General features: G+C 36.7%; 2 protein-coding genes across 5 annotated transcripts; both read left to right on the top strand.

Annotated features, from left to right (window-relative positions):
- Positions 1-877: 877 nt before the first annotated feature.
- On the top strand, positions 878-21,367 carry LOC122628415. Of its 4 annotated transcripts, XM_043810692.1 has the most exons (18): positions 878-2,427; positions 3,889-4,073; positions 4,176-4,372; positions 4,443-11,839; positions 12,113-12,327; positions 12,427-12,727; positions 12,870-13,048; positions 13,140-13,329; positions 13,404-13,642; positions 13,730-14,129; positions 14,697-14,808; positions 14,893-15,259; positions 15,442-15,486; positions 15,561-15,686; positions 15,796-15,898; positions 15,985-16,716; positions 16,804-16,926; positions 17,071-21,367. In XM_043810692.1, exons 1-18 carry the CDS (start codon positions 2,283-2,285, stop codon positions 18,126-18,128), a joined length of 12,114 nt encoding a protein of 4,037 aa, XP_043666627.1. In that variant the 5' UTR covers positions 878-2,282; the 3' UTR covers positions 18,129-21,367. The 4 variants fall into 4 exon arrangements, with proteins under 4 accessions (XP_043666627.1, XP_043666625.1, XP_043666626.1 ...); XM_043810690.1 differs by having other exon boundaries at positions 879-2,427; positions 16,804-21,367; XM_043810691.1 differs by having other exon boundaries at positions 882-2,427; positions 15,985-16,926.
- A 632-nt stretch (positions 21,368-21,999) lies between these two features.
- On the top strand, positions 22,000-25,456 carry LOC122628416 (protein ST7 homolog). Its single transcript, XM_043810693.1, has 2 exons — positions 22,000-22,885; positions 23,001-25,456. Exons 1-2 carry the CDS (start codon positions 22,459-22,461, stop codon positions 24,122-24,124), a joined length of 1,551 nt encoding a protein of 516 aa, XP_043666628.1. The 5' UTR covers positions 22,000-22,458; the 3' UTR covers positions 24,125-25,456.
- The last annotated feature ends 1,170 nt before the right edge of the window (positions 25,457-26,626 follow it).

Below are 26,626 nucleotides of genomic sequence, written 5' to 3'. Positions count from 1 at the left end.
CGGCTCTATAGTTTCATAATCGTCCGCCAATCGATCCGGAATCGTGCGCTCGCAACACCTTTCCCTCTTCCTCTACTCCGAAAAAAGCCGCCCGCCACTCGACGCCTCCCCCTCCAGAACTTATATCCAACTAACAATAAGCAGACTACGTCATTGAAGCGAGGCGTCGTTACTGGAGAACCTTGAAAATTTTCTACCTAATACCACTTGCTTTTCTTCCGCGTGTAACTTTTCGCACCCACCTTTCTTTTTTTTCTATCTCTCTCTCTCCCTCCCTCCCCTTCCCACTCTCTCTCTCTCTCACTCTTTCAATCTATCTCTCTTTCTATTTTCTGTTTCTCTTGTCCTATCCATGGAAACACCTATACATATCAATCTTTTGATCTTTCGATGACGCTTGAAAAGAGAGAAATAGAGAGAGAGAGAGAGAGAGAGAACGAGTAGGAGAATGGGAGTGACGTAAGGGGAAAGAGAGAAAGAGAGAGAGAATAGATAGCAGAGGTACGCGCATAAGAGAGAAAAGGGCGTAACGCGTGTCCGTCGTTGCAATAAGGTTGTTATATATGTATGTATGTATGTATATGTATGTAGTATGTATATACGTATGTAGAAGCAAATGGCGGGGCAAGGGGATTCAGTGCTGCCTATAGTAAAACGCGGCAAAAACGAAAGCTAGAGGTAGAAGTTGAGCACCGTTTGTGCGAGGCTCTAGAAAATTCGTTCGCTCGTATGTGAGAGAGCTAATAGAGATGAAAATGCGAAACAAGATTCTGTTGAACTTCGAATAAGAGCATGTTAGCAAGAGAGATCGATCGGAAGGAGGCAATTTTTTGTAGGCACCAATCGATGCGATCGATCGTTAGAAATGCAAAGGAAAGGACGACGGAGAGTGGGAGAGTCGAGATCGAACGCTCGATCGGATGGTTCGATCGTAAGCGTGGCGCTCGGTTCGTGCGAACCGAGTAGAGACGGACATTGCCGATTGAGAACCCCTACTCCTTCGTAACGTTTCGTAGGCCCGGAGAGCCGACGAGGAGGAGGCGGAGGTGGTTATGTCCAATGAGACTCGTTGCAAAGAAAGGGAACGCGTACATCAGCAGCGACGTCGCCGTCGCCGTCGTCGTCGTCGTCGTCGTCGTCGTCGTCGTCGTCGCGATTGCGTTCGTTGTCGCGTCTTCGTGATCGCCGTCAAAGTCGCGTTTATAGTTATTGTTATTGTTATTGTTGATGATCGTGCGGCTGTTGTTGTCCTGCGCCGTCAAAGCTCAGTACGTCTTAGAAGTTGCGCGCTAACGATCGTCTTCGCGTTTCCTCTAAGGCGAGGCACGAGAGAAGAGCGAACGAGGCTAGAGAGTGGTGCCAAACACACAACGAGGAAAGCGATCGCTGTGTGTTACGTGCGCGACGTCGTTACGATCGTATGCTGCGCGCGCGTTCTTCCCTGCTGAAGAGAGACAGAAACACAGGCGATGAGAAGGAGAGAGGGAGAGAGAGGGAGATAGAGAAAGAGAGAAAGAAAGATAGTTTGAAGCGGGTGCGAGATCCGACAGCGGATCTCAGTGTGCGTTCGTGCTTGCGTGCGTCGTGTCTTTGCGTGCGTGCGTGAGTGTACAAGGAGACTTGTGATATGTGAAAAGTGCGTGGAAGAAGGCGGAGGAGGCGTGCGAGAGCGACTTTACTTTTCTCGAGTCTCGAACGAGGTGTTAAAGAAGGAGAAGACGTAAAAAAAAGAGAGGATATTCCGTGCGCGTGTGTCTTTCTATGTCTCTCCGGTGTTGTGCTTACCGTCGTCGCTGGTGCGCGAATAACGGCGGGTAAGGTTGATAGTAAAGAGAGGAGAGGAGAGGAGAGAAGAATCATCATCCGTACGTCGTCGTCGTCGTCGTCGTCGTCGACGTCGTCGTCGTTGTTGTGTGGTGTTGATCGAACGAACGGAGGAAAGGAGAGGAAAAGGACGGGAAGAGACGAGAGAAGGGACGAAAAAGCGGGAAGCGAGATTCTCGGTGTGTGTATCGACGCTTCTCACTCTGTCTACCGGCGGCTCTCTCGCGAGTTGTCTTCTCTCTCTCTCTCTCTCTCTCCCATCTCCCCCTCTCTTTCTTTGACTTTCTTCGAGGATTTCGCGCGAGGACGCGCGCGAGAGAAAGAGAGGGAGATAGAAGAAGAAAACGGCAAAGAACCGAAAATGCGATACGCGAGTCGTGAGGCCGCCTAGCGTAGTAGCGTATCGGCCCTAGCACGGCTACGGGCCCCTCTGCGAAGAGAGTTTTAGCGGCGGAAAAATGGCGTCCGATAACGAAGCCTCTTGCGCGAGTGACCCAAATTTCGCCGTGATCTGCTCCTTCCTCGAGTGTTTCGGCAAATCCTGTGGCATAGTCTATCCGGACATCGCGAGGTTGCAAGAAATGATCGAAAACACGCAGGAAGGTGAGTCAAAATTATCTGTGTATATTCCTTCTATCTTACCACCGCGTTCGTTCGTTTCGTTTCGTCGTTCGTAGTGCGCGTACGTATATGCGCGCGCGCGCGCGCGCACTCGCGCTCGCTCGTGCTGCTGCTGCTGCTGTTGCTGCTGCTACTCCTCTTCTTTGAGTCTTTCTTTCTGTGTATATGCTTGTCACATGCGTATATGTGTCTCTCTGTATAATACGCGCGCTCGCGCATGGTTCATGTAAGAGAACGAATGAACAAGGGAGAAAGAAAGAGAGAGAGAGAGAGAGAGAGAGGGAGTGAGTGAGACAAAACGAATGCTCTCTGCGAGTGGGATGAAAAAGAGGGAAGGGGCAGAGAATAACCGACCCGCCCCCGCCAGACGAAAAGTCTCGCGCGAACTCCATCAGTTTTGTTTTCCTTTTTCACGATTCTCTTTCTTACTGTCGATGTTAGTAACGCAACGAAACTCTTTGTAAAGACGTAGATGAATGTTAGTTCGAAAATTGCCTCTTATGTATTTGACTGCCCACTTCTACACATTCGTATACGTTCGTAGGTTGTATACCTGCGTATGCGTTATATGTGTTCATGTATGTATGTATGTATGTATGGATGGATGGATGGATGGATGATGTATGTATGTATGGATGCATGCAACACATATGTGCGTGCGCAATACGCACGACCTCCCTCTGTTTTCATCCCTCTCCACTGTAACTACAAGGTCTGTGGCTAATCTGTACTATATCGTGAATCTACGACTATTTTCTTCGTTTCTTCATTTCTTCCCCCTCTCTTTCTCTCTCTCTCTCTCTCTCTGTCTCTCTCTCTCTCTCTTTCTCTCGTTCCATTTGTAATGTTGGGTGGATCTCTCCGAGGAAAGCGCGCAATTCGTGTTCTTCGTATTCTTTTTTTACTCCGAACCAACGAGGTCTCTTTCTCTCTTGCATGGGTGGTGCAAAAGACTACCGATTTGACAGATAAACCCTCGAGATCGTTTCGTCGTGTGTTGTTGTTTTGCCCCGTGCTGCCACCTCCCTTCCTTCTTGTCAATCGCGGTTACACGTGATTACGAATTACGGACACATTTCGGTTTGTTCATAGACATGATATATTTTGACATTTCGATACTAGATAAATCTTGGCATTTTACTCTCTTTTCGTTATCTCTACCTTCTTTTTCGCAATGTGTTTAATAGTTTCTTTTACGAGAGACTTTTTATAAACCGAGTTTTGCGCATTTATTAAATATCACTATTTCTTTTAAAGAAGTAATAGTTTTGGATATAAATTGTATTTATTTCTTTTATATAAAAAAAAGTTCTTTTTACTTTTGATATATTTATGATTCTATTGTCTTTGACTTTCAGGACTTTCTTTTAATTTTTCTATATATGCATTATATTCTTATTAGAATTGTATTGGTTTATCATATAGATATTATTTTTCTTTCAGTACCTCAACAATTAGTAGATTTACACATCAAATTACTAAGAAAAACACGTAAGACAGTGTCTCCTGAGAAATGGGAGCGAGCATTGGTCAAATTTTGTCATACGTATTCGAATCAGGATGGGTGGGAACTTGAACGTTTTGGTTACAAGAAAGCTCGTATTGCTGTTAAATTACGTCTACTTAAGGTACATTGATTATATATATATATTTTTTTTATATCATTGCTATTATCTGTGATGTTTACTTGTATATTAATAGTTCTGTTAATGTTATAATCATTATCATAGGTACTCTTGGAAACACAGTTCGATTTGAATCAAAAGTTTAAAAATGAAGTAAATAAGCTCGCAGCTGATGAGTTACGTGTGGAACCATTAGGGAGGGACAAAACTGGATTAGCCTATTGGTGTCAGCTCGATGAAGAGTGTAATATTAGAGTATACAGGGAGGATTTAGATGAGGAAAATTGGGAACTAGTGGCTAAGTAAGTTTTGCTTATATAATACTCTTATTTAATATTGCTATACATTAATATAAATACTTTCCAATATTAGAGATCGGGATGGCGTTGTTAATCTAATAAACACTCTGTCAAATGGTGAAGCTGAATCGATACCAATTAACGAAGATAGTAATAGTTTAGAAATTTCTGAAAAACCTATAATAGACACTGGCCAAATAACTACATCACCCAGTTTGGAAGAGGATGAAGTTATACAACAAAATGGCACTCATAATGATAATTTAGAAGAAAAAGATGAACAAAAAGATGATCTTGAAAATGTTGAAGATGATCGAGAGCGAAATGCTATTATCGCTGATCAAGATAATGCTGAAGTTGAGAACGAGGAGGAAGAAATAGATGAGGAAGAGGAAGAGGAAGAAGAGGAGGAGGAGGAAGAGGAGGAGGAGGAAGAAGAAGAAGAGGATGAAGAAGATGACGATGAAGAAGAAGATGAAGAAGACGAAGATGTAACCAATGATGAAAGTTCCAAACAAAATACAGAGGAAGATGATTCTTTAGAGGTAGCACAAGATCAAGTTCCAAAATCAAACATACAACCTGTAAGTACTGCAAAAGTGACTAATGGAAGTGCTCATATACCAACTGAGAAAATTAATGAAAAGAAAACCTTATCGGAAGAAACCATTATATCTCATGCATCCGATTCTAAGCCTCTGGAATCTGTCAAATCTGAAAATTTAACGAAATCAAATATCAATAAAATTACCAATGAAGAATTAGTACCTTTGAAATCAATAGAAACACCTGTGATCACTTCTCCTCTTAAACTTGTAAATATCGCAGATTTGAAACAGGTGCAGGAAGAAAAGAACGCAAATCATATATTGCCTATTAGTACCCCAATAAATATATCTAAAAAGCATAATACTATGGAGGAAACAACAGAATCTGTAATGAAATCTTTAGAAAAATTATCTGGTAAAAATAGCATTTCTTTTACATCTACAGATATTACATCTGGACACAGTAAATTGTCTGTTAAACCAATAGATCAATTAGCTGCAAATCTTGTGAGAATGCAAGCTGAAAAACTCGAAAAGCCAAGTGGAACAAAGTCGTTGGAAAAAATAGCAGAGAATCTGGCAAGATCTGGAGGTATGCTTAATTCTACAATAAATGGAGATGATGACAGATTACCACAAGATTTTTGTCCAAGAGGTCAACCTGAAAAACCTGCTATACTTCGAGGACATAGAGGTATGGATTTATCTACATCACCTCGTGGTTGGGAAAGTGTAAATGAACAAAGTAGTCCCATGGATTTTTCGGGAATTGATCTTTCTAGTCGAAAATTCACCAAAAGTATGGATTTATCTACACCTGGATATAGATCTCAAAATTTTCAACATAGAGAAATGGATTTGAGTACCAAGAAATCGAACAAATCAGACGTGCAAAATCTATCCTATGATGCTAGAGCAGTGATGATGCGTAATCATGCTATGGTAGCAGATTTAAGTAAACGACAAATGCCATTTACAGCCTATGAAATGTCTGCTACTGCGTATCACACCAGTGCTAGATTACCTCCTAAAGAGGAGCATAGATTACCAAGCTACGCGTTACTACCAGATCCGAGTAAAATAACAGCTTTACGAATGGGTCCAACTTCTATAAAAAGGCCATTAGAGGGGGATGATGCGCAATCTGATATTCTAAAAAGAATAAGGGCAGATGTAATACCCATTAGAGGATCCATTGATAAAAGAACAATGCTCAATAGTAGTTGGAGAGAAGAAACAAGCGAAGCAATTGAAGAACCATTAATGATGGTTCAGGGTGAAGGATCTGGTAGTGATTGCGACGCTGTCAATCCTGGAGTTGGTGAACCTATAGAAGAACCTGTTATGTTTTTCTACGGTGAGGGTTCTGGAGTTGAATGCGAAACAGGTAATCCTGGTGATGACACGTCAACTGATAATAAAGAAAGCAACCAATCAAAAAGTGAAGCTGACTCGGCGACTGCTGCTTTATCCTCAAGTGAGATATTAAATGAAGAGAATCTTATAAAGGAAGTTTCAACTGCTTCTATGGAGACAAGCAAAAACTCTGTAAGATTAAATAGGAATTATTCCCAATCTAACGTTGATATTAACGACAGTCAAGTAGTAGGCTCTACACAAGAGAAGCCAAAATTTAAACCAACTCTGGGCGTTCAAATAATTCCGAAAAGTACAAGTGGTTCTATTAAACGATTATCGAGGTGGGATGTAGGTAAACCAGCAGAAAAAACAGAGTGCGACAGTAGTATCATATCAAACGAAGAAGACATATCACAGAAGGAACAGTATTTTCCCAAAGAAGGCACTAGCGATCAGAAATGTAGCAATAAAGATGAAAACACTTTACAGACAAGCGAAGACTTATCTTTGTCAAAAGTCGGTTTTGAATGCCTTTCTAGCACCGATAACTTAAATGAGAAGATGAATGCAAGTTCTTTCAATGAAGTTAGTACGCTAGATCAAAATAGTATAGAATCTAACGTTACTGATACAGATACGATTGATAGCAATTCCAAAAAATCTAAAGAGAATTCTAAATTATTGGAAACCATACAATGCGATTCCTCTATATCTTCATGTCAGGCCGATACTTCAGAAGGTTTGGAGTCTAGTACAAATACCATGCTTGTACCCTATTCATTAAGCGGTGAAAAAGTTTCTACAAATGTTTCAGATTCAAGTAACATAGTTACACAAAATTCCGAGTTTTTACACAAGATAGATAACGAATGTAAACCAAAATCTGCATCACCACCAAGATTTTTTTTTGGACCAAATTGCATTTCATATACTTCAAAGTCTGTAGATTTGGAAACTCAGTCGGATCAAGTTGTCACAACATCGATTCAATGTAAATCTGACACATTACAGTACGAATGTGTTTCTTCTTCCAAACCTTCAGAAGATACACTTTTGTCATATAAATCGGAAGAATTTGATGTTACTCAAACAAACAATAATTCATTAAAAGCCAGTTCGTTTGATTCTCATAATATATATTGTGCAAATGACAAAAGGGAAAAACTGGAGGGTTCGAGTCATACATGGAACTCGAATGAAGAAAGTGCTCGCAATGCGATTGATGTACCAAGAACAACTACTCAAATAGACGAAGATTTACAATCGAACACTGTACAAGAATCTGCTTATGCTAATGACAAAGAATCGGAAGAAAGTATTGTAAAACCCGAAAAATCTGAGTCTACAGACGTTGTTTCACAATCCTTTATTACTAATAATATAAATATTACGTTAAATACAGCGGAATCATTAACAAATAGTCCAGATCTTCAGCATAAAAAGATAATTGTCAATGATAATGATACGAAGACTGAGCATACGGCACAGCAGAGCGAAAGCACTACAACTGATCAATCGAAATTTATAGATGACAGATCTTATCAATCGACAAGTCCTGAGAAGGATGTCAACCTTAATACATCAGACAACATACAAGAAGACACAGAACCACTCAGTACTTACTCTGAGAATGAAGCTGAACATAAATCTTCCAAAGAAGAAATTTCTCATCAGGTTATAGAAAAAACAGAATCTGAACCAACAACAGATACAACAACCGAACATACAACGTGTATGTCACCGTGTAATAAAGATCAGAATCAAGATGTACAAATGGAATCGAAAAATCTACAGGAATGTGCATTTGAGGATAATACTAATAATATAGAATCTACGGATTTAATTCCGTCTCCGAATTTTCAAGAAGTACATAGCTCTGCTGGAGTACAAGAAGTAGATCGTGTCTCTGACGAATTTCAAGCTCTTAAAAAAGACGAGGTAGATTTAGGTAGAGAAAATTACGATAAACACAGCGATAAGAACGATAATTTGTCTGAATTTGATACCCAAGAGGAACAATCAATGGATACTGATACTGAAAAAATGAAAGGACAATTTAGTTCGGATGCTGATTCAATGTCGGTCAACTATGATAAAAATAGTGAAAGAAATGATACATTGTCAGATTTAGGAGTACAAGACGAAGGTTCAGGAGATTCAGAAGAAATTAAAGAGAAGCACTTAACCAATTCTTACGACAAAACTAATACTTCCGAAGATATTCCTGAATCTGACCTTATCGACAATGCAACTGTTAGCAGTTCTGCATGTATGCAAGAATATAATAAAGAATCATTTGCTTCTGTTATAAGTAGTTCGAACGATAAATCCGTTCAAAATATATTTTTGCAAGACAATGCCAACATACCGATAGTATCCCAACAAATCGATAATCCATTCTCAGCTAAAACAAGTAATAGCGCATTTAATGTATTAGCACCGATAGTATCTAATATTTCTATTATGAAATCTGCAGAAACAAGCGATATACCATTATTAAAAGAAAATTATTCATCTAGTATGGATCAAAGTGTAAATGAATATGCCGATGATGTATCAGAAAATCCAAGTTCTTGCATTGATCAAGATTCAAATGAAGATATGATAATTGACGACAGAATGTCAGAATCTAATGAATCCTCAAAAGAGGTGGAAGAAACTTCATCTAATGGTGAAAAGATAGCAACACCACCCGATGATGAGAAATCAACGGTTTGCAATGAAAATTTGTTGAATGATCAAAATACAAGAAAAGAAGATAATTTTTCTATGCAAAATGATTTACCTCCTATCACAGAAAATCAGACAAGTGCACTAGATACTTCTACAGCAATTGACAAGGATGATAATTCCCCTATTACTGTAGAACTTGTTGAACAAAAAGATTCGAATAGTAGAACAAATGATAAGGAAAGTGATAATGTACAAATAACTGAAACATATACAGAGAAATCTGAAACGGCCATAAGTAATAGTAGTTATGAAAATACAGATGTAAAGTTAAAAGAAGATATGGATAATACTGAAAAACAAAATGTTGTACAAAGTGAAATAAATTTAATTTCAAAGGAATCTGAAAAAAATTCACTTAATAAACAATCTTTAGTAGCGAATTATGATAGTAACGATTCTAATGACGATGGCAGCGACGATGTTTTTGAGGCAGATACGTTAGAGGAATATGAATCTACAGATATCCCTAATTGTTCTGCAGAAGAACATCCAGTAAATGATAACGAAATTACAAAAAACACAAACATTGAACAGGAATGTATAAGCGACAAAAATTATACGTTGCTTGAAGAGCCACAGCAATTTGTACAGAATAAAGAAGAGTTAGAATCAAATTTACAAATCGAAACTGATAAGATTTCTGCTAAAAACGAAGTAGAGAATAAGAAGGAAACGTGTAATGCTAATTCAGAAAAAGTAAGTGATATTTTCAACAAAAGAAATACTGAAGTAAGTAGTGATGATGTTAAATGCAGTGACATAAGTAAAAATGAACAAACAAGCGATGCATCTAGCAAAGACGAATACAGGGAGGATATAGAATTACATAATGCATCTCCTCTTGATAGTTCTAGCAAACTAAATAATACTACATCAACAATACTGTCGGCATCATCAGATCATTCTCACTTACAAACATTTGTAAATGAAAAAACTCAAGCAGAGTTTCAAATTACTTCTAATCAAATTGTCAAAGAATATGTGAACAATACTCAGAACAATAAAAGCGTTTTAGATGAGACCACAATAACAAAATTACAAAATGAAAATAAGGCTTCTACTCAGTCAGTGCAAGACATAGATAACTCTGCGCTTGAAAAGTTAGATAGTAATAAAAATACAGACAATACAGAAAATACTGCTAATTTAATACAAGTTCAAAAAAATAGTGGATCGGGTGACATGGATGATCAAACAAATATATTAGATCATTCTGTAAGTGTTATGGATCAACAAGTTGTAGAAAAGATAAACGATAAAGATAACATTGCTAAAAGTAAAGAAATGACATTGCAGGTTGCAGAAGAATTACCAAAATCGCAACAATATCAGGGATTAAAAGCAGATTATCTAGAAAATGAAAATGAACAAAATAAGTTTGAAACAAAAGGGAATAACTACATTGATAATACTGTAAATGAAACTACTGCAGCTGAAACAGTTAATCAGTCTGTATCAAATACTTCTACAATTAAATTAGACAATGATATACAACAAGCATCGCAAAGTTATGAAACTCATTCATTAGCAGAGTTAAAAGACAGTAATCTTTCTGATAATATAAATCATACAAATTCCATTGCTAATAAGCCAACTGTCTCCTATGATATAAGCGATGATAAAAGTAAACAGACTGATTTTATTAATATTTCCAATACAAATAAGGATAATATTTATAACAAATCTGTAATCAATATACAGAACACTATGGCAGCCTGTGCTGAACAGGAACAAATATCTGAAAAAAAAGAAGAAGTATTAGGAATTATAAGAAATGACTTTAAGAAAGAAGGTAATAAAAGAGCGAGTGATACCTCACAGGTTGAAGATGTACCACCATTAAAATCTAAACCGCCTTATATAAAACCTTTTGTAGAAACTTTGTCCACTGACGTAAAGTATAATTCACAATCGGAAACGAAGATGGAAACTGTAATTGAAAAGAAAGAATTGAAACTTGAAGGCAACATACTTAACAAAGTAAATGATTCCTTAACAACACCACCTATTACAGATACGTACAATGCAGTTATGAGTAATATTGATGTTGGAGACAATTTTAAAAACGACGTTTTACCAAAAGATAATTTAGATTTGAAGAATAAAAAGGATCTTTCAGAAATTCAAAATGTTGAAGTCAAAACAGTTACAGTATCGTCAGATGATTCTATAGGAGCTGATCATGAAAATGTGTTTGATGCACCATCAGAAGAGCCTGATCCACTAGCATGTGCCGAAGATGATACATTGAAAGGTTTAAATATAAACATTGGTGAAGATGGTACTAATGCAAAAATAGGTATTCGCGTTAAATCAGTTTCTGAACTCGTATACGAAGGTTGGAAGTTGGATGGTTCAGAAACTACGAAAGTTTCACGAAAACGACGTAATAGCGCACAAGATTCGAATTCCGAAGATTTAGGAGAAAAACAAGAAGAAGAAGAAGAAATGATGGGCGGTAAAAGAATAAAATTACGTGCAAAACGTATACCAGATAAACAATTGCGCAAGTCGGTCGAAGAGAGTCGTATTGTAACTATAAGCTCGGAGGATGAGGCTGTGAAATGTAAAATAGCAGAGGATAATAAAGATGGTAGCGATGATCTTACAATTACGCGTTCTATTCCAATGGGACGTAAAAATAGGGGACGCCCAAAAGGCAGGAGACGACGTTGCAGAGGCGGTGGACGTTCGCGTCCGAAGCATTCAGGAGGAGTCAATGTAAATCAAACGTCGGAAGAATCTCCTAACGTGCAACTTGAGGGTACGCCTATCAATGTTTCTTCATTGGAGACAACACCATCTTCGTCTCAAAAAAAGAGAAAGAAAAGTAAGTTCAACGACACTTGCAAAAATTAAAATTATTGTCCAAGTTATATTAGTGTTTAATCTACGAGTTTTACATTCTTTTTTCTTTTTCTTTCTTTTTTTTTTTTTTTTTCCTTTCCTTCTTTTCTCTTTTAACGAGATAAGTAATATTAAATATAAGAATGATATCTATATGACGAATTACTATCCCAAAATAAAAAATTTAAATATAAGGGTAATTAAATTAATTAATTAGATAAAAATAAATATTCATAGCATCATCTTTTATTTACAGGAAAAATGGTTTTGGGTTTAGAAATAGGAAGGGATATTGCACCTGAACAACAAGAAGGTGTACTACAAACTGAAACACCTGTTAGGCAATCAAGAAGAATTGCCCAATTAAAGATTAAAGAGGCAGCAGATAGGAGGAGAATAGAAGAAGAAGCATTAACTGAAGTAAAAGAGAAGAAGGACACTACAGATAAGAAAAAAAGAAGAAAACAAAAAGTATATATATTTAATAATTAAATAAATATAAATAAAGCGCGAAAAAGCGTTTATCTAATTATTTTTGTATCATTATTGTAAATTATATGTACTTTACAGAACGAAAGTGAAGAAGAAGTTGTAATGAAAGAAATCGATAAAGATATAAAATCTAAAAGAAAACGAAAAAAGCGAAAAAAGAAGAAAATGCTTGCAAAATTTAACGAAGCCAATCCATGGCAAAGTTCATCTGGTTCTAGTAGTGATAACGATATCGATAATGAAGATGAGGAAGAAGAAGAAGAAATAGAAACTGAAGGATCTTTACTTTTCAAAAGTGATCACGAATTTTCTCCCGAAAGTGATCTTGAGAAGGATCAAGAATCTGAGCCATTAAGAAGAGCAAGAACTGCTCAGAAAGGTAATAAGTGCAATATGAATTTTAGTACATGAAATAAGATAGGATCTAAAAAAAAAAAAACAATTTTACTATAATATCGAAATTAAATAATCTTCAAATATAAATTATGCAAATCCTCATGTTTTTCTTTTTTTCTCCGTAGGTCAAAGTGATGTTGAAGAAGCAGATGATGAATATGCTTGTCAAAAATGTGGCAAGGCCGATCATCCCGAATGGATTCTTTTATGCGATTCTTGTGATAAAGGATGGCATTGTTCTTGTTTGAGACCCGCGCTCATGCTTATACCAGAAGGTGATTGGTTCTGTCCACCGTGTCAGCATGTAAGTTATTCCACGTGAAAGATTTGAATAAAAGTTATTAAGCAAGTTTGTTGTTGGAAAACAATATTAATTTTGCCATATCATTTAACAGAATATATTGGTATCTAAATTACGTGAAAGTTTAAAGACGTATGATCAAGTGACAAAACGTCACGAAAATGAAGTATTAAGAAAAAAGAGGCTGGCTTTTGTTGGTATAAGTTTGGATAACGTTTTACATAAAAATGAGACGCAACGCCTTCAAAAAGATTTAAAGGAATCAAGTCAAGAATCTGAAAATGGTAAGATTTATGAAGACATTTGTTATGTATTAAATGTTTACATTATAATAATTTCATTTGTATTCTATTTAAAGAATCTTCGTCCGAGCAATCATCATCGGCTTCAAGTTCGGAAACATCGAGCAGCGAAGAGAGTGAACCGGTGTATCAATTACGAGAAAGACGTTGTGCAAATACTTACAAGTTCAATGAATATGACGATATGATCAATGCTGCGATTCAAGACGAAGTAGAAGCTGTCCAAGGTGCTGGTAATCAAGGAAGAGGTAAAGACATTGCAACGATAGTTAATGCAGAAAAGGAGGAAGCACAGGTTGGTATATCAAAGCACAAAAATATTTAATGTAACGTGTGAGATTACGAATTGGATCTTTTAACTCTGAACTCTTTGTATAAAAAGCTTCATCAACAAGTCGAAGGACTACAGATGAAGGGCGTAGATGAGGATAAAAACGATTTAGAACAAAAATCTGAAAGAGAAAGCGACGAGGAATATAAAGTGGAAAAGGAGGAGATCGACGAAGAAGAAGAAGAACGGAAAAGAGTTACTAAACGATTATTAGCGCGAAGAAAACATCGTAAATTGAATAGCTTGGATATAAGCAGTGAGGACGATCCAGAAAGCGACGAAGATTTCAAAGGGACTAGTTCGGACGACGAGGAAGATTTTGACGATCATATGACATCATCAGATGAAAGTAGTTTCACCGATTCTAGGCGTCGTGGTAGAAAGGGAGATTCGCGACCAGTTAGAAGGTCTACTAGAGCCAGAATAACGACTACTTACGATCCAGATTTCAGTAAGTTTAAAGCTGTAAATATGTGATACAACGTACTGTCTCTTTTCGCGTCTCTGTTGATTACGTTTATCTCGAGAAGAGAGGGAAAATTGGAATCTACGATTTTAAGGACTTTTAAGTGCTATTTGCGAGGAATTGAATATTTTATACGTCCCAATGCCAATCAAATTTTAAGTCTGATTTCTAATACTCTTCCTAATTCTAAGTCCCTTCACCGGTTAACTTCCAAATTCTATTTCCCTTTATCTTAGGAATCAATAATTTATCATTTAAATTCCTTTTCTGATAAATTATTCAATTCTAAGTTCTTACTCGCGCAATAAATGTCAGATTTTAATAATTGTCAAGTCGTAACTTCAAATTCAAATTCTAAGGATTTCTAATAAGTCCTCGTTATTATCGTGTCTTGCAGCAATGTAATGACTTTTTTTATAATCCTTTTCAAGTTTGGGTCATCGATAAATGTTTTTCCCGGCGCACACATGTCCGCGTTAATATTCTACGACTTCTGATTGTATATATATATATATATATACGTATATAATCATTCGTATGATATTTTTATAGTTAATGACGATAGTGAAGAGAGCGATCGCCCAAAAAGGAAAAAGTCTCGATCCATGTGGGAAAATTCAGATAGCGAAGATAGTGATAATTCTTGGAGACAAAGAAAGAAAAAGTAAATTTTGTCAATGTAAAATAATATATACGATATTATATGAAATGTGTACGGTATAACATTAAATTCGTGTACTTTTTATAGGAGCAGAACTATACCAACTTCAAGATATAGGACGACTTCGAAAGTGAAAAGTAAAAAGAAGAAAAGGAGAAAACGTATAATAGAGTCAGATAATCAAAGTGATAACGAGGAGGAAGATGAGCCAAGAAGCAATGATCAGGATGCGTCAGAAAATGTGAATGCCGCCGTTATACAGGAAAGTGAGGAACCGACGCCTGCTAAGAACGAAAACGAAGAGAATATTGCTAATCTTGAAAACGTCGAAAATGTTGAAAATACGCACAATACGGAGAGCGTGAAAGTAGAGATAATGGAGAACGTCGTTGCAAATGCGGATACATTGGTTCCTCCGCAACTTGATGAAATCGTAGCCCAAAAAAGGAAAAAAGTAAATAATAAAATGATTTATAAGATAAATTCATAATTCTAATTATATATATATATATATTTCTTCTTTATGTATACTATAATATAGTATAAAATACTCATCTATTAGTACTTAATATCTACTAGTAAAGCACGACGTGGTATATAGCGAATTATGACGATAATAATATAAATACTTTGTAGGAAAGTACACCCAAACAGAAAAAGGCACCAACTATTAGACGAAAGGTGATTTTACTTGTATATTACTTTCATAGGTTGTCCTTTTTTTATTCGGCTTATATCTGTTTTTTCATTTACAGATCGTATACGGTGGTTTACCAGATGATAATTATAAACAGGAGGAAGAAGAAATATTAGATAGACGTAGTCGTAGACGAGGACGTAAGATCAATTATCAGGAAGCAACAGCAACGGATAGCGAAGAGGTATTCGTTCGAAATATTTTTTGATATTTATGATGAATCGTATTTGACCGTCGAGCTCTGAAGCATTTCAAATGGACAATGAATAATGTTGTGTCTTTCCTTCCTACAGGAATTAAAAAAAGCTATAAGGAAAACCGTGGAAAGCGAAGACGAATTTGTCGTTAACGAAACAGATGACATAAACGAAGATGCTGAAAAAGATTCTGATTCAGGTAGATCTTCCGTCTTTATTCAGTTGCTTCCTTTCAACGATACTATTCGAATATTGTAGCAATATAAAAAAACCTTTGTACAACAGATATTTACACTCCTAAGAAAGAAGCCACCAAATTCAAAAATAAATCGCCAAAAAGTAAGAAACCGAGAAAAAGTAAAAGTCCTGCGGGAAAGCGCAAAACAATGGTCGACGGTGTTCCGAAACCGAGAAAGAAGCCTGGACCGAAACCAGGAAGCAAGAATAAAGCTCGTAAGCAGAAATTATTAATGGGTTCGGTGATAAGATCGACAGATGGTCAGCATCTAGACGATAAAGACGTTCTGTCTCATACAATGGACAATCCAATGGGAGAATTAACGTCAAAGATCGACGAAGGTCTTCCGGACAATGTCGGATTGACGGGTACAACGATGTCAGTAGCTAGTTCCTTTACCGGAGATGTACCGGAAGGTTCGTTGGGTGGCCTTGGACCCGGAGAATTAGCAGATCTAGACGACGAACAATTGGAACAAATAATGATGGAGGATGAAGAATATGGTAGACGGCAATTGGAGTTGGCGGCCATCGAGATAGCGAAGAAAAAGAAGAAGGAAGAGCGAGAAGCTAAAAAATTGGAGAAGGCACGGTTGAAAGCATTAGAGATCCTGGCTGCTGAAAGGCAGAGAGATCCGAACGCGCCCGAAGGAACCGACGGCGAAGTACCGAAGAAAAAGAAACGGGGTCGTCGTAGCAAAGCCGAAATAATCGCCGAGCAGATGAGAAGAGGTGGAGCTCCGGCTTTGGGTTCTCCTGGATTAGCAAACACGAGTCCAGGTGTTATGGCAGCCAATAGCAGTAACATGATCGGATTGGACGTAGCGAGTAACGTATCACCTAATATAAATCCTAACTTACCCACAGTCATCACGCCTGAGGCCGACAGGACAGCAGAAGGGCATATTCCAATGATGACAGGACCAGACGGGCAGCTCTTCAATCCCGACGGAACGCCGATGAAGCCAAAGAGGAGAGGTCGTGGCAAGGGTAAGAAAACTCTTGCTCTCGAAGCTGCCAGGGCCGCGGAAGCAGCAGCAAAAGCCGCGGCTGAAGCTGGTTTGCTCGGCATGGGCACGGATTCGAATCCAGAAGTTAAATCGAGCGATATCCCAAACGTACTTCCCACTCCAGGTAGCAGTACTTCCGGCTCGGCACCGTCCACACCACCAGCGAGCGGCGTACCTACGCAGTTGCCACCTTCGACGCAAGCGAACGCGCAGTCTGTCTATTCGTCTCTTCCGCCCGGTCAACAGTCTTCCGTGATCACGAGGATGCTCCAGTCGCAACCGGTGTCGTCGAATAATCCGCAGTCGTTCACAGCAGCGGCTGCTGCGATGGGTCACAAATATTTCGGTGCCCCGAATACAACTGGACAGATGATGACAGGTCCACGTACCGGCTATGAGATGCAGCCACGCGGTAGGATACCTTCGCCGTACAGACAGCCAGGACAATCTTCCATGCCACCTCACTTCGCGGCCGTAAGATCTGGCACACCTCCGATGAGAATGAGAGTTCCGGGACCGCAAATGTATCACACGCCTCATCACCCTATGGATCCCTCTCCGTCGGGTGGTGGTCCTATATCCATAAGTAGTCGAGACCGAAGTTCTCCTTTGGCACCGGGTCCTCCACCCATGATACCACCTGCGGCCGGTAGTCCGTTGGCTAAAGGTGGACCAACGCCACCTCCGCCTCCACCTCCTTACGTAAGAGGCGGTCCACCGATCTCCAGGTTTACCGACAATCCCATGGGACCGAGGCATCAGATGCCACCATTCACGAACGCCTCGCCGGTTAACCATGCGATGCAACAACCTTCTCCACCTCCAAACAGACCACCAGGAAATTTCTCGCCGTATCATCCACCTCCGCCACCCAATTATCACTACGGTGCCTACCCTCCTCCTCCGCCTATGTCCACGGCGGATGACGCAGCCGCTTATCAAGGCTCGCCCTATCCTACGGAACATTTCTCGTCTCCCGCGGACAATCAGCCGCAGATTCAAGCGCCTCCGCAACCGCAGCCCCCGCAATCTCAGCCACCGCAGCAACAACAGCAACCGCAAACGCATCCTAACGATCCGGCTGCTGTGGCAAATAAACAATACGATGAGGAGGGCACTGGGGAGTTCGGCGGTTTGGTGTCTTATTTCAGTAGCCAGAGGGAGGACGATTTGGATTCGTAGCATGAGTGAAATCTTGGCCAACCCTAAAGCGTTTTTTAAGTATAAATCCTCTGTACAGGATGTACCTTTGGGTTCTCCTTCTTAAAGTGATCGCGACTCTTGCTCGAGGAGAAGAGTCTCGAGAGAGAGACACAGGTTTCTGGTATCCTATTGATATATTTTAGCCCGTAGGTACCATCGTACCAATCAACCCTTATCTTACGCTTCTTGTTCCTGAAACTTCGAAGAAATGGACGGGCACACTTTGAATTTTTCATTTTCCTTTTGCCTGCGGCCTTTGGTAACTTGCTAAACGAAGCGGATCTGTCGTTTAACGGATACGATACTTTTCGTTCGGACGCTTTATTTTTTGACGTACTCTCTTCGACTCCTCCAACAGTGCTGCGTGTTGTAGGAACATCGATGCACAGCGACAAGATCAAAAATTGCAATGATGATCAAAACAAGCAATGTACGATAGGCGGAAGATTTTGGAATTCTTTTCATCACGATATATCCTTGTCAAATCTGCTTCATTTGGCACGTAAAAATGAAACTTGTGTGTCTGCTCGTGATGGACGTTCGAAGGAAAATAATGTCAAGTATTTTCATTTGAACGTCATCTAATTCGTTGTACGAATTGTACCGAGATAAGGGTCGATCGTATGGTGAAATTCGTATCGTACGATTCTTATACTTGTAGTTACGGGTTAAACGTAGTTGTATCATATTTGGTACATCAAGATGCTCGAAAATGAATTGATGGAAGTATTTACATAACGATATAATATTATCTAGTGTTGTTTTATACGCGTAAAGTTAACGTCTAAAGTATATATAAGGATATGTAATATAGAAGTTAGGATCGTCTTCCTCTTGAGCCTCTTCGGCGAGCAGTCGCTCCAGAAGTAAAGAAAAGAAAACTACAAAAGTCTGCACTTTGGATCTGAAACACAAAAGAAGCCGTAGAAACTAAATCCGAGGTTGGTCAAGTCTGAAGTTTGGCAAGTCCGAATCGTCGACAATGGAGCCTATTTTTTAAGGATTGTAAGCTTTTTGTAATTAGTTTCAGTTCGATTGAATTAATATAAAAGGCCAGCGACCATACCTTTGTTCAACGTTGAGTGTGTTGTTGAAGATTCGAGAAGGAGACGGATCTGATTAGAATTTTAACCTTTTCCCGTTCGTTTTCGAACCCATTTCTTCTAATCAGGCGCGTCTTCTTTCGACGAACGCATTTCTCGTTGAACGAACGTCGATCTTATTAAGAACAAGAAAAAGAAGAAGAAAAAAAAAACAAAGTTATTGACAAATTCGCGCCGTTGTTACGTGTACATATGTAAATACCGTAAGTTCTTTAGATTATATATTACGTGTATCATATTACATAGTCAAACAAAATACTATAAAGTGAATTAGTGCAAAGGGCACAAATTGTAATATTTAAATTAATTAGAAACAAAAAAGGAATGACATCTGATTACTATAAATTAACAAATGGTGTGAAGACTATTACTATAATTATTTATAAAGAAAGATTAAGGATTTACGATAGGGTTTAGTATATTGTATTTTACAAATTTTACTTGATAATTATATGATTAAATCATTAAATATAGTTATATATTAGAGAACAGGAGGCTGCTGAACGCGCTCTACGAAAAGTGAGAAAACTATGATTAAAAAGCGATATTCATATAACACACACACACACACACACACACATATGTTAGCGATATTAATATAATCGGAAAGGTTAAGAGAAGGGATATGTGGCGTAACAGAAATTTTATTATAATCTTGCGTGCAATGAACTACGTGGTAATATGTACGTATATGTATAATTCAAGAAAATTTAAGCACATGCAACCATAATGGGACTCTTTTTGTTCCTTAAAAAAAAATTAATCGAGCATGAATTATTAAGAATATTCGTTATTATTACATAAAGTGGATATGTAGAGGATAATAAAAGATAATTATGGATGAAAGAGAGAGAGAGAAAGAGAGAAAGAATATCGAAATATATTCGCGAATGAATGTAAAAGATTGCTATTGTTTCAACGATTGAAACAAAGGAAAGCGATCGTTTAGGTATTCTTCTTGCAAAATCGAGTCAGATAGAATCTGCCATAATTAATATTCTCTATCAAGAGGAAGGCCTAAACGAAGTTTGGTCGCTAGGTGGTGTTTACTGAACAGATACAGTCGTTTAAAGAGAAGGTAGTTTTTTTAAACGCAATTTATTTTTTATTACTATCTCGTTTGATTTCGTCCAGCCTCCTGCTCTTTAACGCAATGGGCATGTCTTCGGTGACATTGCACTTGCAAAAACCATGTATCTGTTTAGTTATCACACGTACGTGCATACCTAATATAAATAGAAGCTATATAAACAAAAAAGATATTACATTATCTTAGAATTAGCTGCTTGGGATAGTTTCCTTTTACTTGGAGAAAACGTTTTAACGACAAAATGTAATTGAACGTTTATACACATGTGCACACCGTATAACGTAGTGGAGGGTGTTTTACTACCGCTCAGTTGATTATTTTTTACACCTACATGTATTTTTCGGTTTTATGCAGTTTAATGATACGATCTATTGTCTTCTTTTAGAACACAACCAACATGTCTTTGGACCATTCGTTCTTAGGGTGCGCTTCAAGGAAAAATATCACATACCATATATACATATATGCCTGAACTCGTTGTTCGCATACTTTACGTCGTCATCATTGTCGCGTTTATAAAGCGAAATTTTTTCAAATAAGTCTCAATTGTTGTCCTGTCCTTCATCGAGAAGCGTATTATATAAACATATATGATTATGACTATTAAGTTCTATATAGATTCATACTCCGATATTCTTACCTCTTCAGAGGTGGAAAGAAAAGATGTATCTAATACGAATATTATAATACATATTGCTAATAGTCGAAACGTATTTGCATTTAGTGAGATATTTAATATTTCGTGTACGTTGTGATACCGAGACGCAACGTCGGAGAGAGATACCCGATTGTGTAGTCGTCTTTTATCTGGATAATTCAAATCGCGCGTAGATTTATTCGCATTTAAATAGTACGTGTTTCCTTGAAACGTAAACCGAAGAAAAAAGTGTCTTGCTAAGACGATAGGAAATGTGGTGCAGTTTAGCTTTTGTTTTGATAAGGGTCTAGACCAAACGCAATTATTATATTACATGTTGTAGCCTAAATGCAAACATTTTGTAATAAAATTCAATATATTGAAATAACATTGTAGACTTGAATCAATCTTTCTCTTTTTCTTTTCTTTTTTTTTTTTTTCTTTTTTCTTAATAATTCACTGCTTCTTATTCAATAATTATTTCTTCGATTAAAAGTGATCATTTATTTAACTATTGCTTACGATGAAAGGATAATTCTCTGCATAACATTTATTTTTACTATGTTAATTAATAAACATAATAAAATGTATACATGAATGTGTTATTACTATATAAAGTTAAATGTGTTACTACTTTTGTAAACGTTATATGTATTATTACTAAAAATTCCAGATAAAATACGAACTCGTAAATTATTTTTAATCTAACGAGAGTATATGATTATAAGTTTTCTTGTATTTACTTTTTGTTTCTTCAAGTGTATCTGAATTTTTGAATATTAATTAATAAATCAGGAACAATAATATCTATAAGAATTTAATTCATAATCATATATAATTTAAATCTATGTTCTCTTAAAAGTACGTAACGATCGACCAATTAACTTCGTGCTTTCAAAGATCAAAAGGAAATCTTGTTCCTGATTGGCTGGCGTACATTCGATTAATGTCGATCGACATAAAATTTATTTCATGATAAATCTTTGCTTTCCTTTCTTTTTTTTTTTTTTTTTTATTTAAAGTGAATGCAGGATTCCTCGTTTAAACACAAATACAATATAGACATTGTAATTACAATTTGACTTATTACATATTAATATGTTGTATATGCGCGATAATCGTTATCGCTATTTTCGATAATCGATATTGAATGCAACAGTGTAGAATTACTATATATTGAAATATTCCAGATGTCGAAGCCAGTTGAAGAGCTTCCGTGGCTCGGACGAAAACAATTATACGTTCCGTCTTCGTAAACATGTATTAATGTTATTACAATCCATCACAAGAAATCGCGTAACCTATTTTGTTAGTCAAGTAATAAGATCTCGAAGAGAAGTTCGTCGGGAAATTTCTTATCATAAAATAATTAACGTGCGTTTTCTTTCGTATAGCAATTGCTGTAATTATCGATAAGATATTTTCTCCAAAGTTTCAATAGAATTAAGAAGGTTCGTTAACAACATTGCGAGGTTACAAATGGCTCTTTTATTTACAAGTATGTGGGACTCTACGATGTTCCTGAGCACCCTAACCCCAAAATTCTACGTAGCATTAACAGGAACGTCGTCATTAATATCCGGTCTTATTCTCATATTCGAATGGTGGTACTTCAGAAAGTACGGTACTTCGTTTATCGAACAAGTATCTTTGAATCATATTTCACCTTGGATCGGTGGAGGTGATAATGGATCTGACAGTGCTAACTCGAGTTTGAATAATTCCAATGGTTCTAATCAACAGAACGTTCCTGAATGTAAAGTTTGGCGTAATCCAATAAATTTATTTAGGGGTGCAGAATATCAAAGGTTTTTTTGGGCAACTAACAAAGAGCCGCTAACATATTATGATATGAATTTATCGGCTCAAGATCATCAAACATTTTTTACTTGTGAAGGTGATACAGGTAAATATAATGAAAAAGCCTGTTTAAATGCGTTATATCTGATTATAAGTAATAACTGACAAGAGTTAGGTGTAAATGTTAGGTTGTTTCTATAATAATTGATCGTGTCGTATAGGTAAAGCTGAATATGAAATAATGCAAACAGCTTGGAGAGAACGAAGTCCAGTAGCCAGAATAACAGCTGCGCATAGTGCTTTAGAAAATAATCCAGATTGCGCGTCAGCTTATATTTTACTCGCCGAAGAGGAAGCTACTACAATTGTAGAAGCAGAAAAGATTTTAAAACAAGCTTTGAAAGTAGCAGAAAATAATTATAGGAAATCTCAAAGTACGCAACATCAAGGCTCCATCGCAGAAGCGATACACAGAAGAGACACAAATGTACTTATTTATATCAAAAGACGTTTGGCTATGTGTGCAAGAAAACTTGGAAAATTGAAAGAAGCGGTAAAAATGTTCAGGGACCTAACGAAGGAAGTACCACCAATTATGAACGTTTTGAATATTCATGAAAATCTAATAGAAGCTTTATTGGAGATGCAAGCGTATGCTGATGTACAAGCTGTTTTAGCAAAATACGATGATATAAGTCTACCAAAATCAGCCACTATATGTTACACAGCTGCTTTGTTAAAGGCAAGATTAGTAGCCGATAAATTTTCACCAGATATAGCTAGCAAAAGAGGTTTGACTACAGCAGAAATGTCTGCAGTGGATGCTATTCATAGAGCAGTAGAATTCAATCCTCACGTACCAAAATATTTATTAGAAATGAAACCTTTAATTTTACCACCCGAGCATGTTTTAAAAAGAGGAGATTCAGAAGCTATAGCTTACGCATTTTTCCACCTTGCACATTGGAAACAAATGGAAGGAGCGCTTAATTTGTTGCATTGTACATGGGAAGGAACATTTAGAATGCTACCATATCCCTTGGAAAGGGGACACTTATTTTATCCATATCCAACGTGCACCGAGTGTGCAGATCGCGAACTTTTACCCTCTTTTCATGACGTCAGCGTTTATCCGAAAAAAGAATTGCCATTTTTTATTTTATTTACAGCCGGTTTGTGCTCCTTTACAGCACTCTTAGCTTTGTTGACTCATCAGTATCCTGATACCATGGGCGTAGTCGCACGAGCGATGCTCGCTTGGTTCTCTCATCCCTTTTATTATATTATGGATAAATTAGAAACTGTCTTGCCGTCTAATTTATTACAGCAGCTCTCTAGAATATAAGAAATTTTCTTATGATCTCTATTAACCAAGACCTATTGTGATATTTATGATACACTTTTTTCTCTGTTAGATACGCTAAAAATAAGCGTATTAGATGTTCGCGAACAGCTCTTCTTCCTTATTACATTTTTATGACTGATGATTGGATATATGTATTTATAGTACGAATTAATTGTTTAGCGTTGTAAGTCAATTAAATCATCTACCTTGAATGAAACGATGTACAAGTAATAAAAACAAGTAGATATGCTTACGGCACTTTCCACTTTTTAACTTTCGTTTCTCATTTTTCTTTTTGTTGCCGTAAATTATGTGCTAACATAAATAATTTTTAAACATTAAAAAGAAACGATTAACAAGAAGAATTTCGTTACAACTCTTCGGTATACGTATATTTGATATATTTGTATTTAATTTTTTAATCGACTAAACGATGTAACTTATTATTCTATCTTCTTCTATCAAGAGAGCTTAAACACAGATGAATTACGCGAGGATACGATGGAAATTTATGCTTGTTGTTAAACTATGCATTATACGAGAAAATTGTAATTGTACGGACGATTTTGAACAGTGAACTATTCAATGATAAATTATTATGAATAATTTCATTCGTTGTGTTATGAATTAATTGGACGCACCTCGCTTGCGTAGTTATTGAAAAGGATATGCAGATAGTTAGAGTACACGTACATATCATTGCATTCGTATTTATTCGATACTTCATATTATCAATAGCTCGTAATGAGTTGAGAGAACAAACAAGACCAGGTATATTCATATTTTGCATATTGTTAAGATAAAACGTGGCTTATATGTTACATAAAGGAAATAGATACAATTTTAATAAATCTGATCTTGTACAATTGTATTAAATATACATAATACAACGAGTATTGACAAATTTAGAATAAAGAAACTTCTTCATTATATTATAAATTAATTTATATTAAAATATAACAAAACCGACGATTACTATCGGAGAAATGAATCGACTCTGGTCTGCCTGTCTATCGTGAGACGGTTATGATAGGAGAGAGAGATATAAGACACTTGGAAGTCAGAGGGCCCAGGTCTCTCGTACTCTGGGCTGGCTCACCATGACTTTGATTTTGTTTCAAACATTCATCCACTATTAGCCTTAAATGATAACTGATTTAAATTTTTTGTTTTTATGTACAATACTTCTTTACTTTATAATTTACTTATTCAGAAAAAAGAAAAAACAGATATAACGCAGGAATAGTATTAAATAATTGTTTCCACATAGCTAAGACAATTTGTATTATAATTATGAATGTACGTAATAAGAACATGTAAAAACTTTTCAAATGTGGTTCTTAAGTTTTACTATAAGAATTATCCTTAATAGATTGTTACAATTATATGTATATATATATATATATATATCTATATATATATATACATATATATTATATTATTACATATAATACACACATATATATATATATTTATATATTATATTTATATTATATATTATATATTCAAGTATATAATATATAATATATACTAATATATAGCAATATTGATCTATAAAGTAGGAGATATTTTTTTTTTGTTTTGAGTATTCGTCTTCGGTTAGTATCTGAGCCCTTTACGTGCAGCCCATATACGGTTCAAACGGCACATACGATTCTTCCACCATTTCTTATCATTCATGCCGTTCCGGATAAATTTATTTATTGCCAAAACGGTTGAATTATTTTCTTGCGATCCGACAAAAGTCCACATATTGCGTTTATTTACAAATAACAGATTGTCCAGTTCACTATAAGGGTAGCATCGACAGACAGCCCCGTAATCACTTCACTGCATTTTTAGACTTGATCGTAACCACCATTCTCTATAAATAAGGCACCTTTAACAAATTACGCTGTTATAGGCTACAACGATCTAGCAGTCCAACACTTGTTCAATGTTACAAGATCTGCACCGATAGTAGATAACTCGTAATTGTCAATTGAGGCTTACGTAAACTGCTGTATTAATACATTGAACGAAAAACGATATGCATATGTAAACATTATGTAACTAACTGGGCACTGTAAACATCAAAAATCATTTCCCGTTCGAAAATTTGAATTCTCTCAAACGGGAATAGTCATCTTCTCTCAATTTTCTTAATATGTTTTGTTTACCATAAATTAACATAGTCATAACAAATACTTTATCATTTAATGTTTTATAGCATTCATAATAAATATATTAACTGTACTTATCATTTGCTACAATCCAATATCTTTAAAGCAGCGTAGTTCGCGCAAAACTTTTCGTTTGAAATGCCTCAAAAGTTTAATCTAAAATGATTTTTATCTATTCATGCCTCATTTCGAATGCCTCAAATTTCTTCTAAAACGATCTACCTACCATGCCCACCACACTGGGCTGCCAAAGCGACAAGTAATTCGAAGATCAGACGTAATTGACCTAATCCAGTCAACGCGATTCGATTTAGATTATTTGATTTCATAGAAAAAAAAA

Source organism: Vespula pensylvanica, chromosome 4 (assembly GCF_014466175.1).
Source record: "Vespula pensylvanica isolate Volc-1 chromosome 4, ASM1446617v1, whole genome shotgun sequence".
Lineage (NCBI taxonomy): Eukaryota > Metazoa > Arthropoda > Insecta > Hymenoptera > Vespidae > Vespula > Vespula pensylvanica.
The sequence above is the reverse complement of the archived record's forward strand: the minus strand, read 5'-3'. Positions and strand labels throughout refer to the sequence as shown.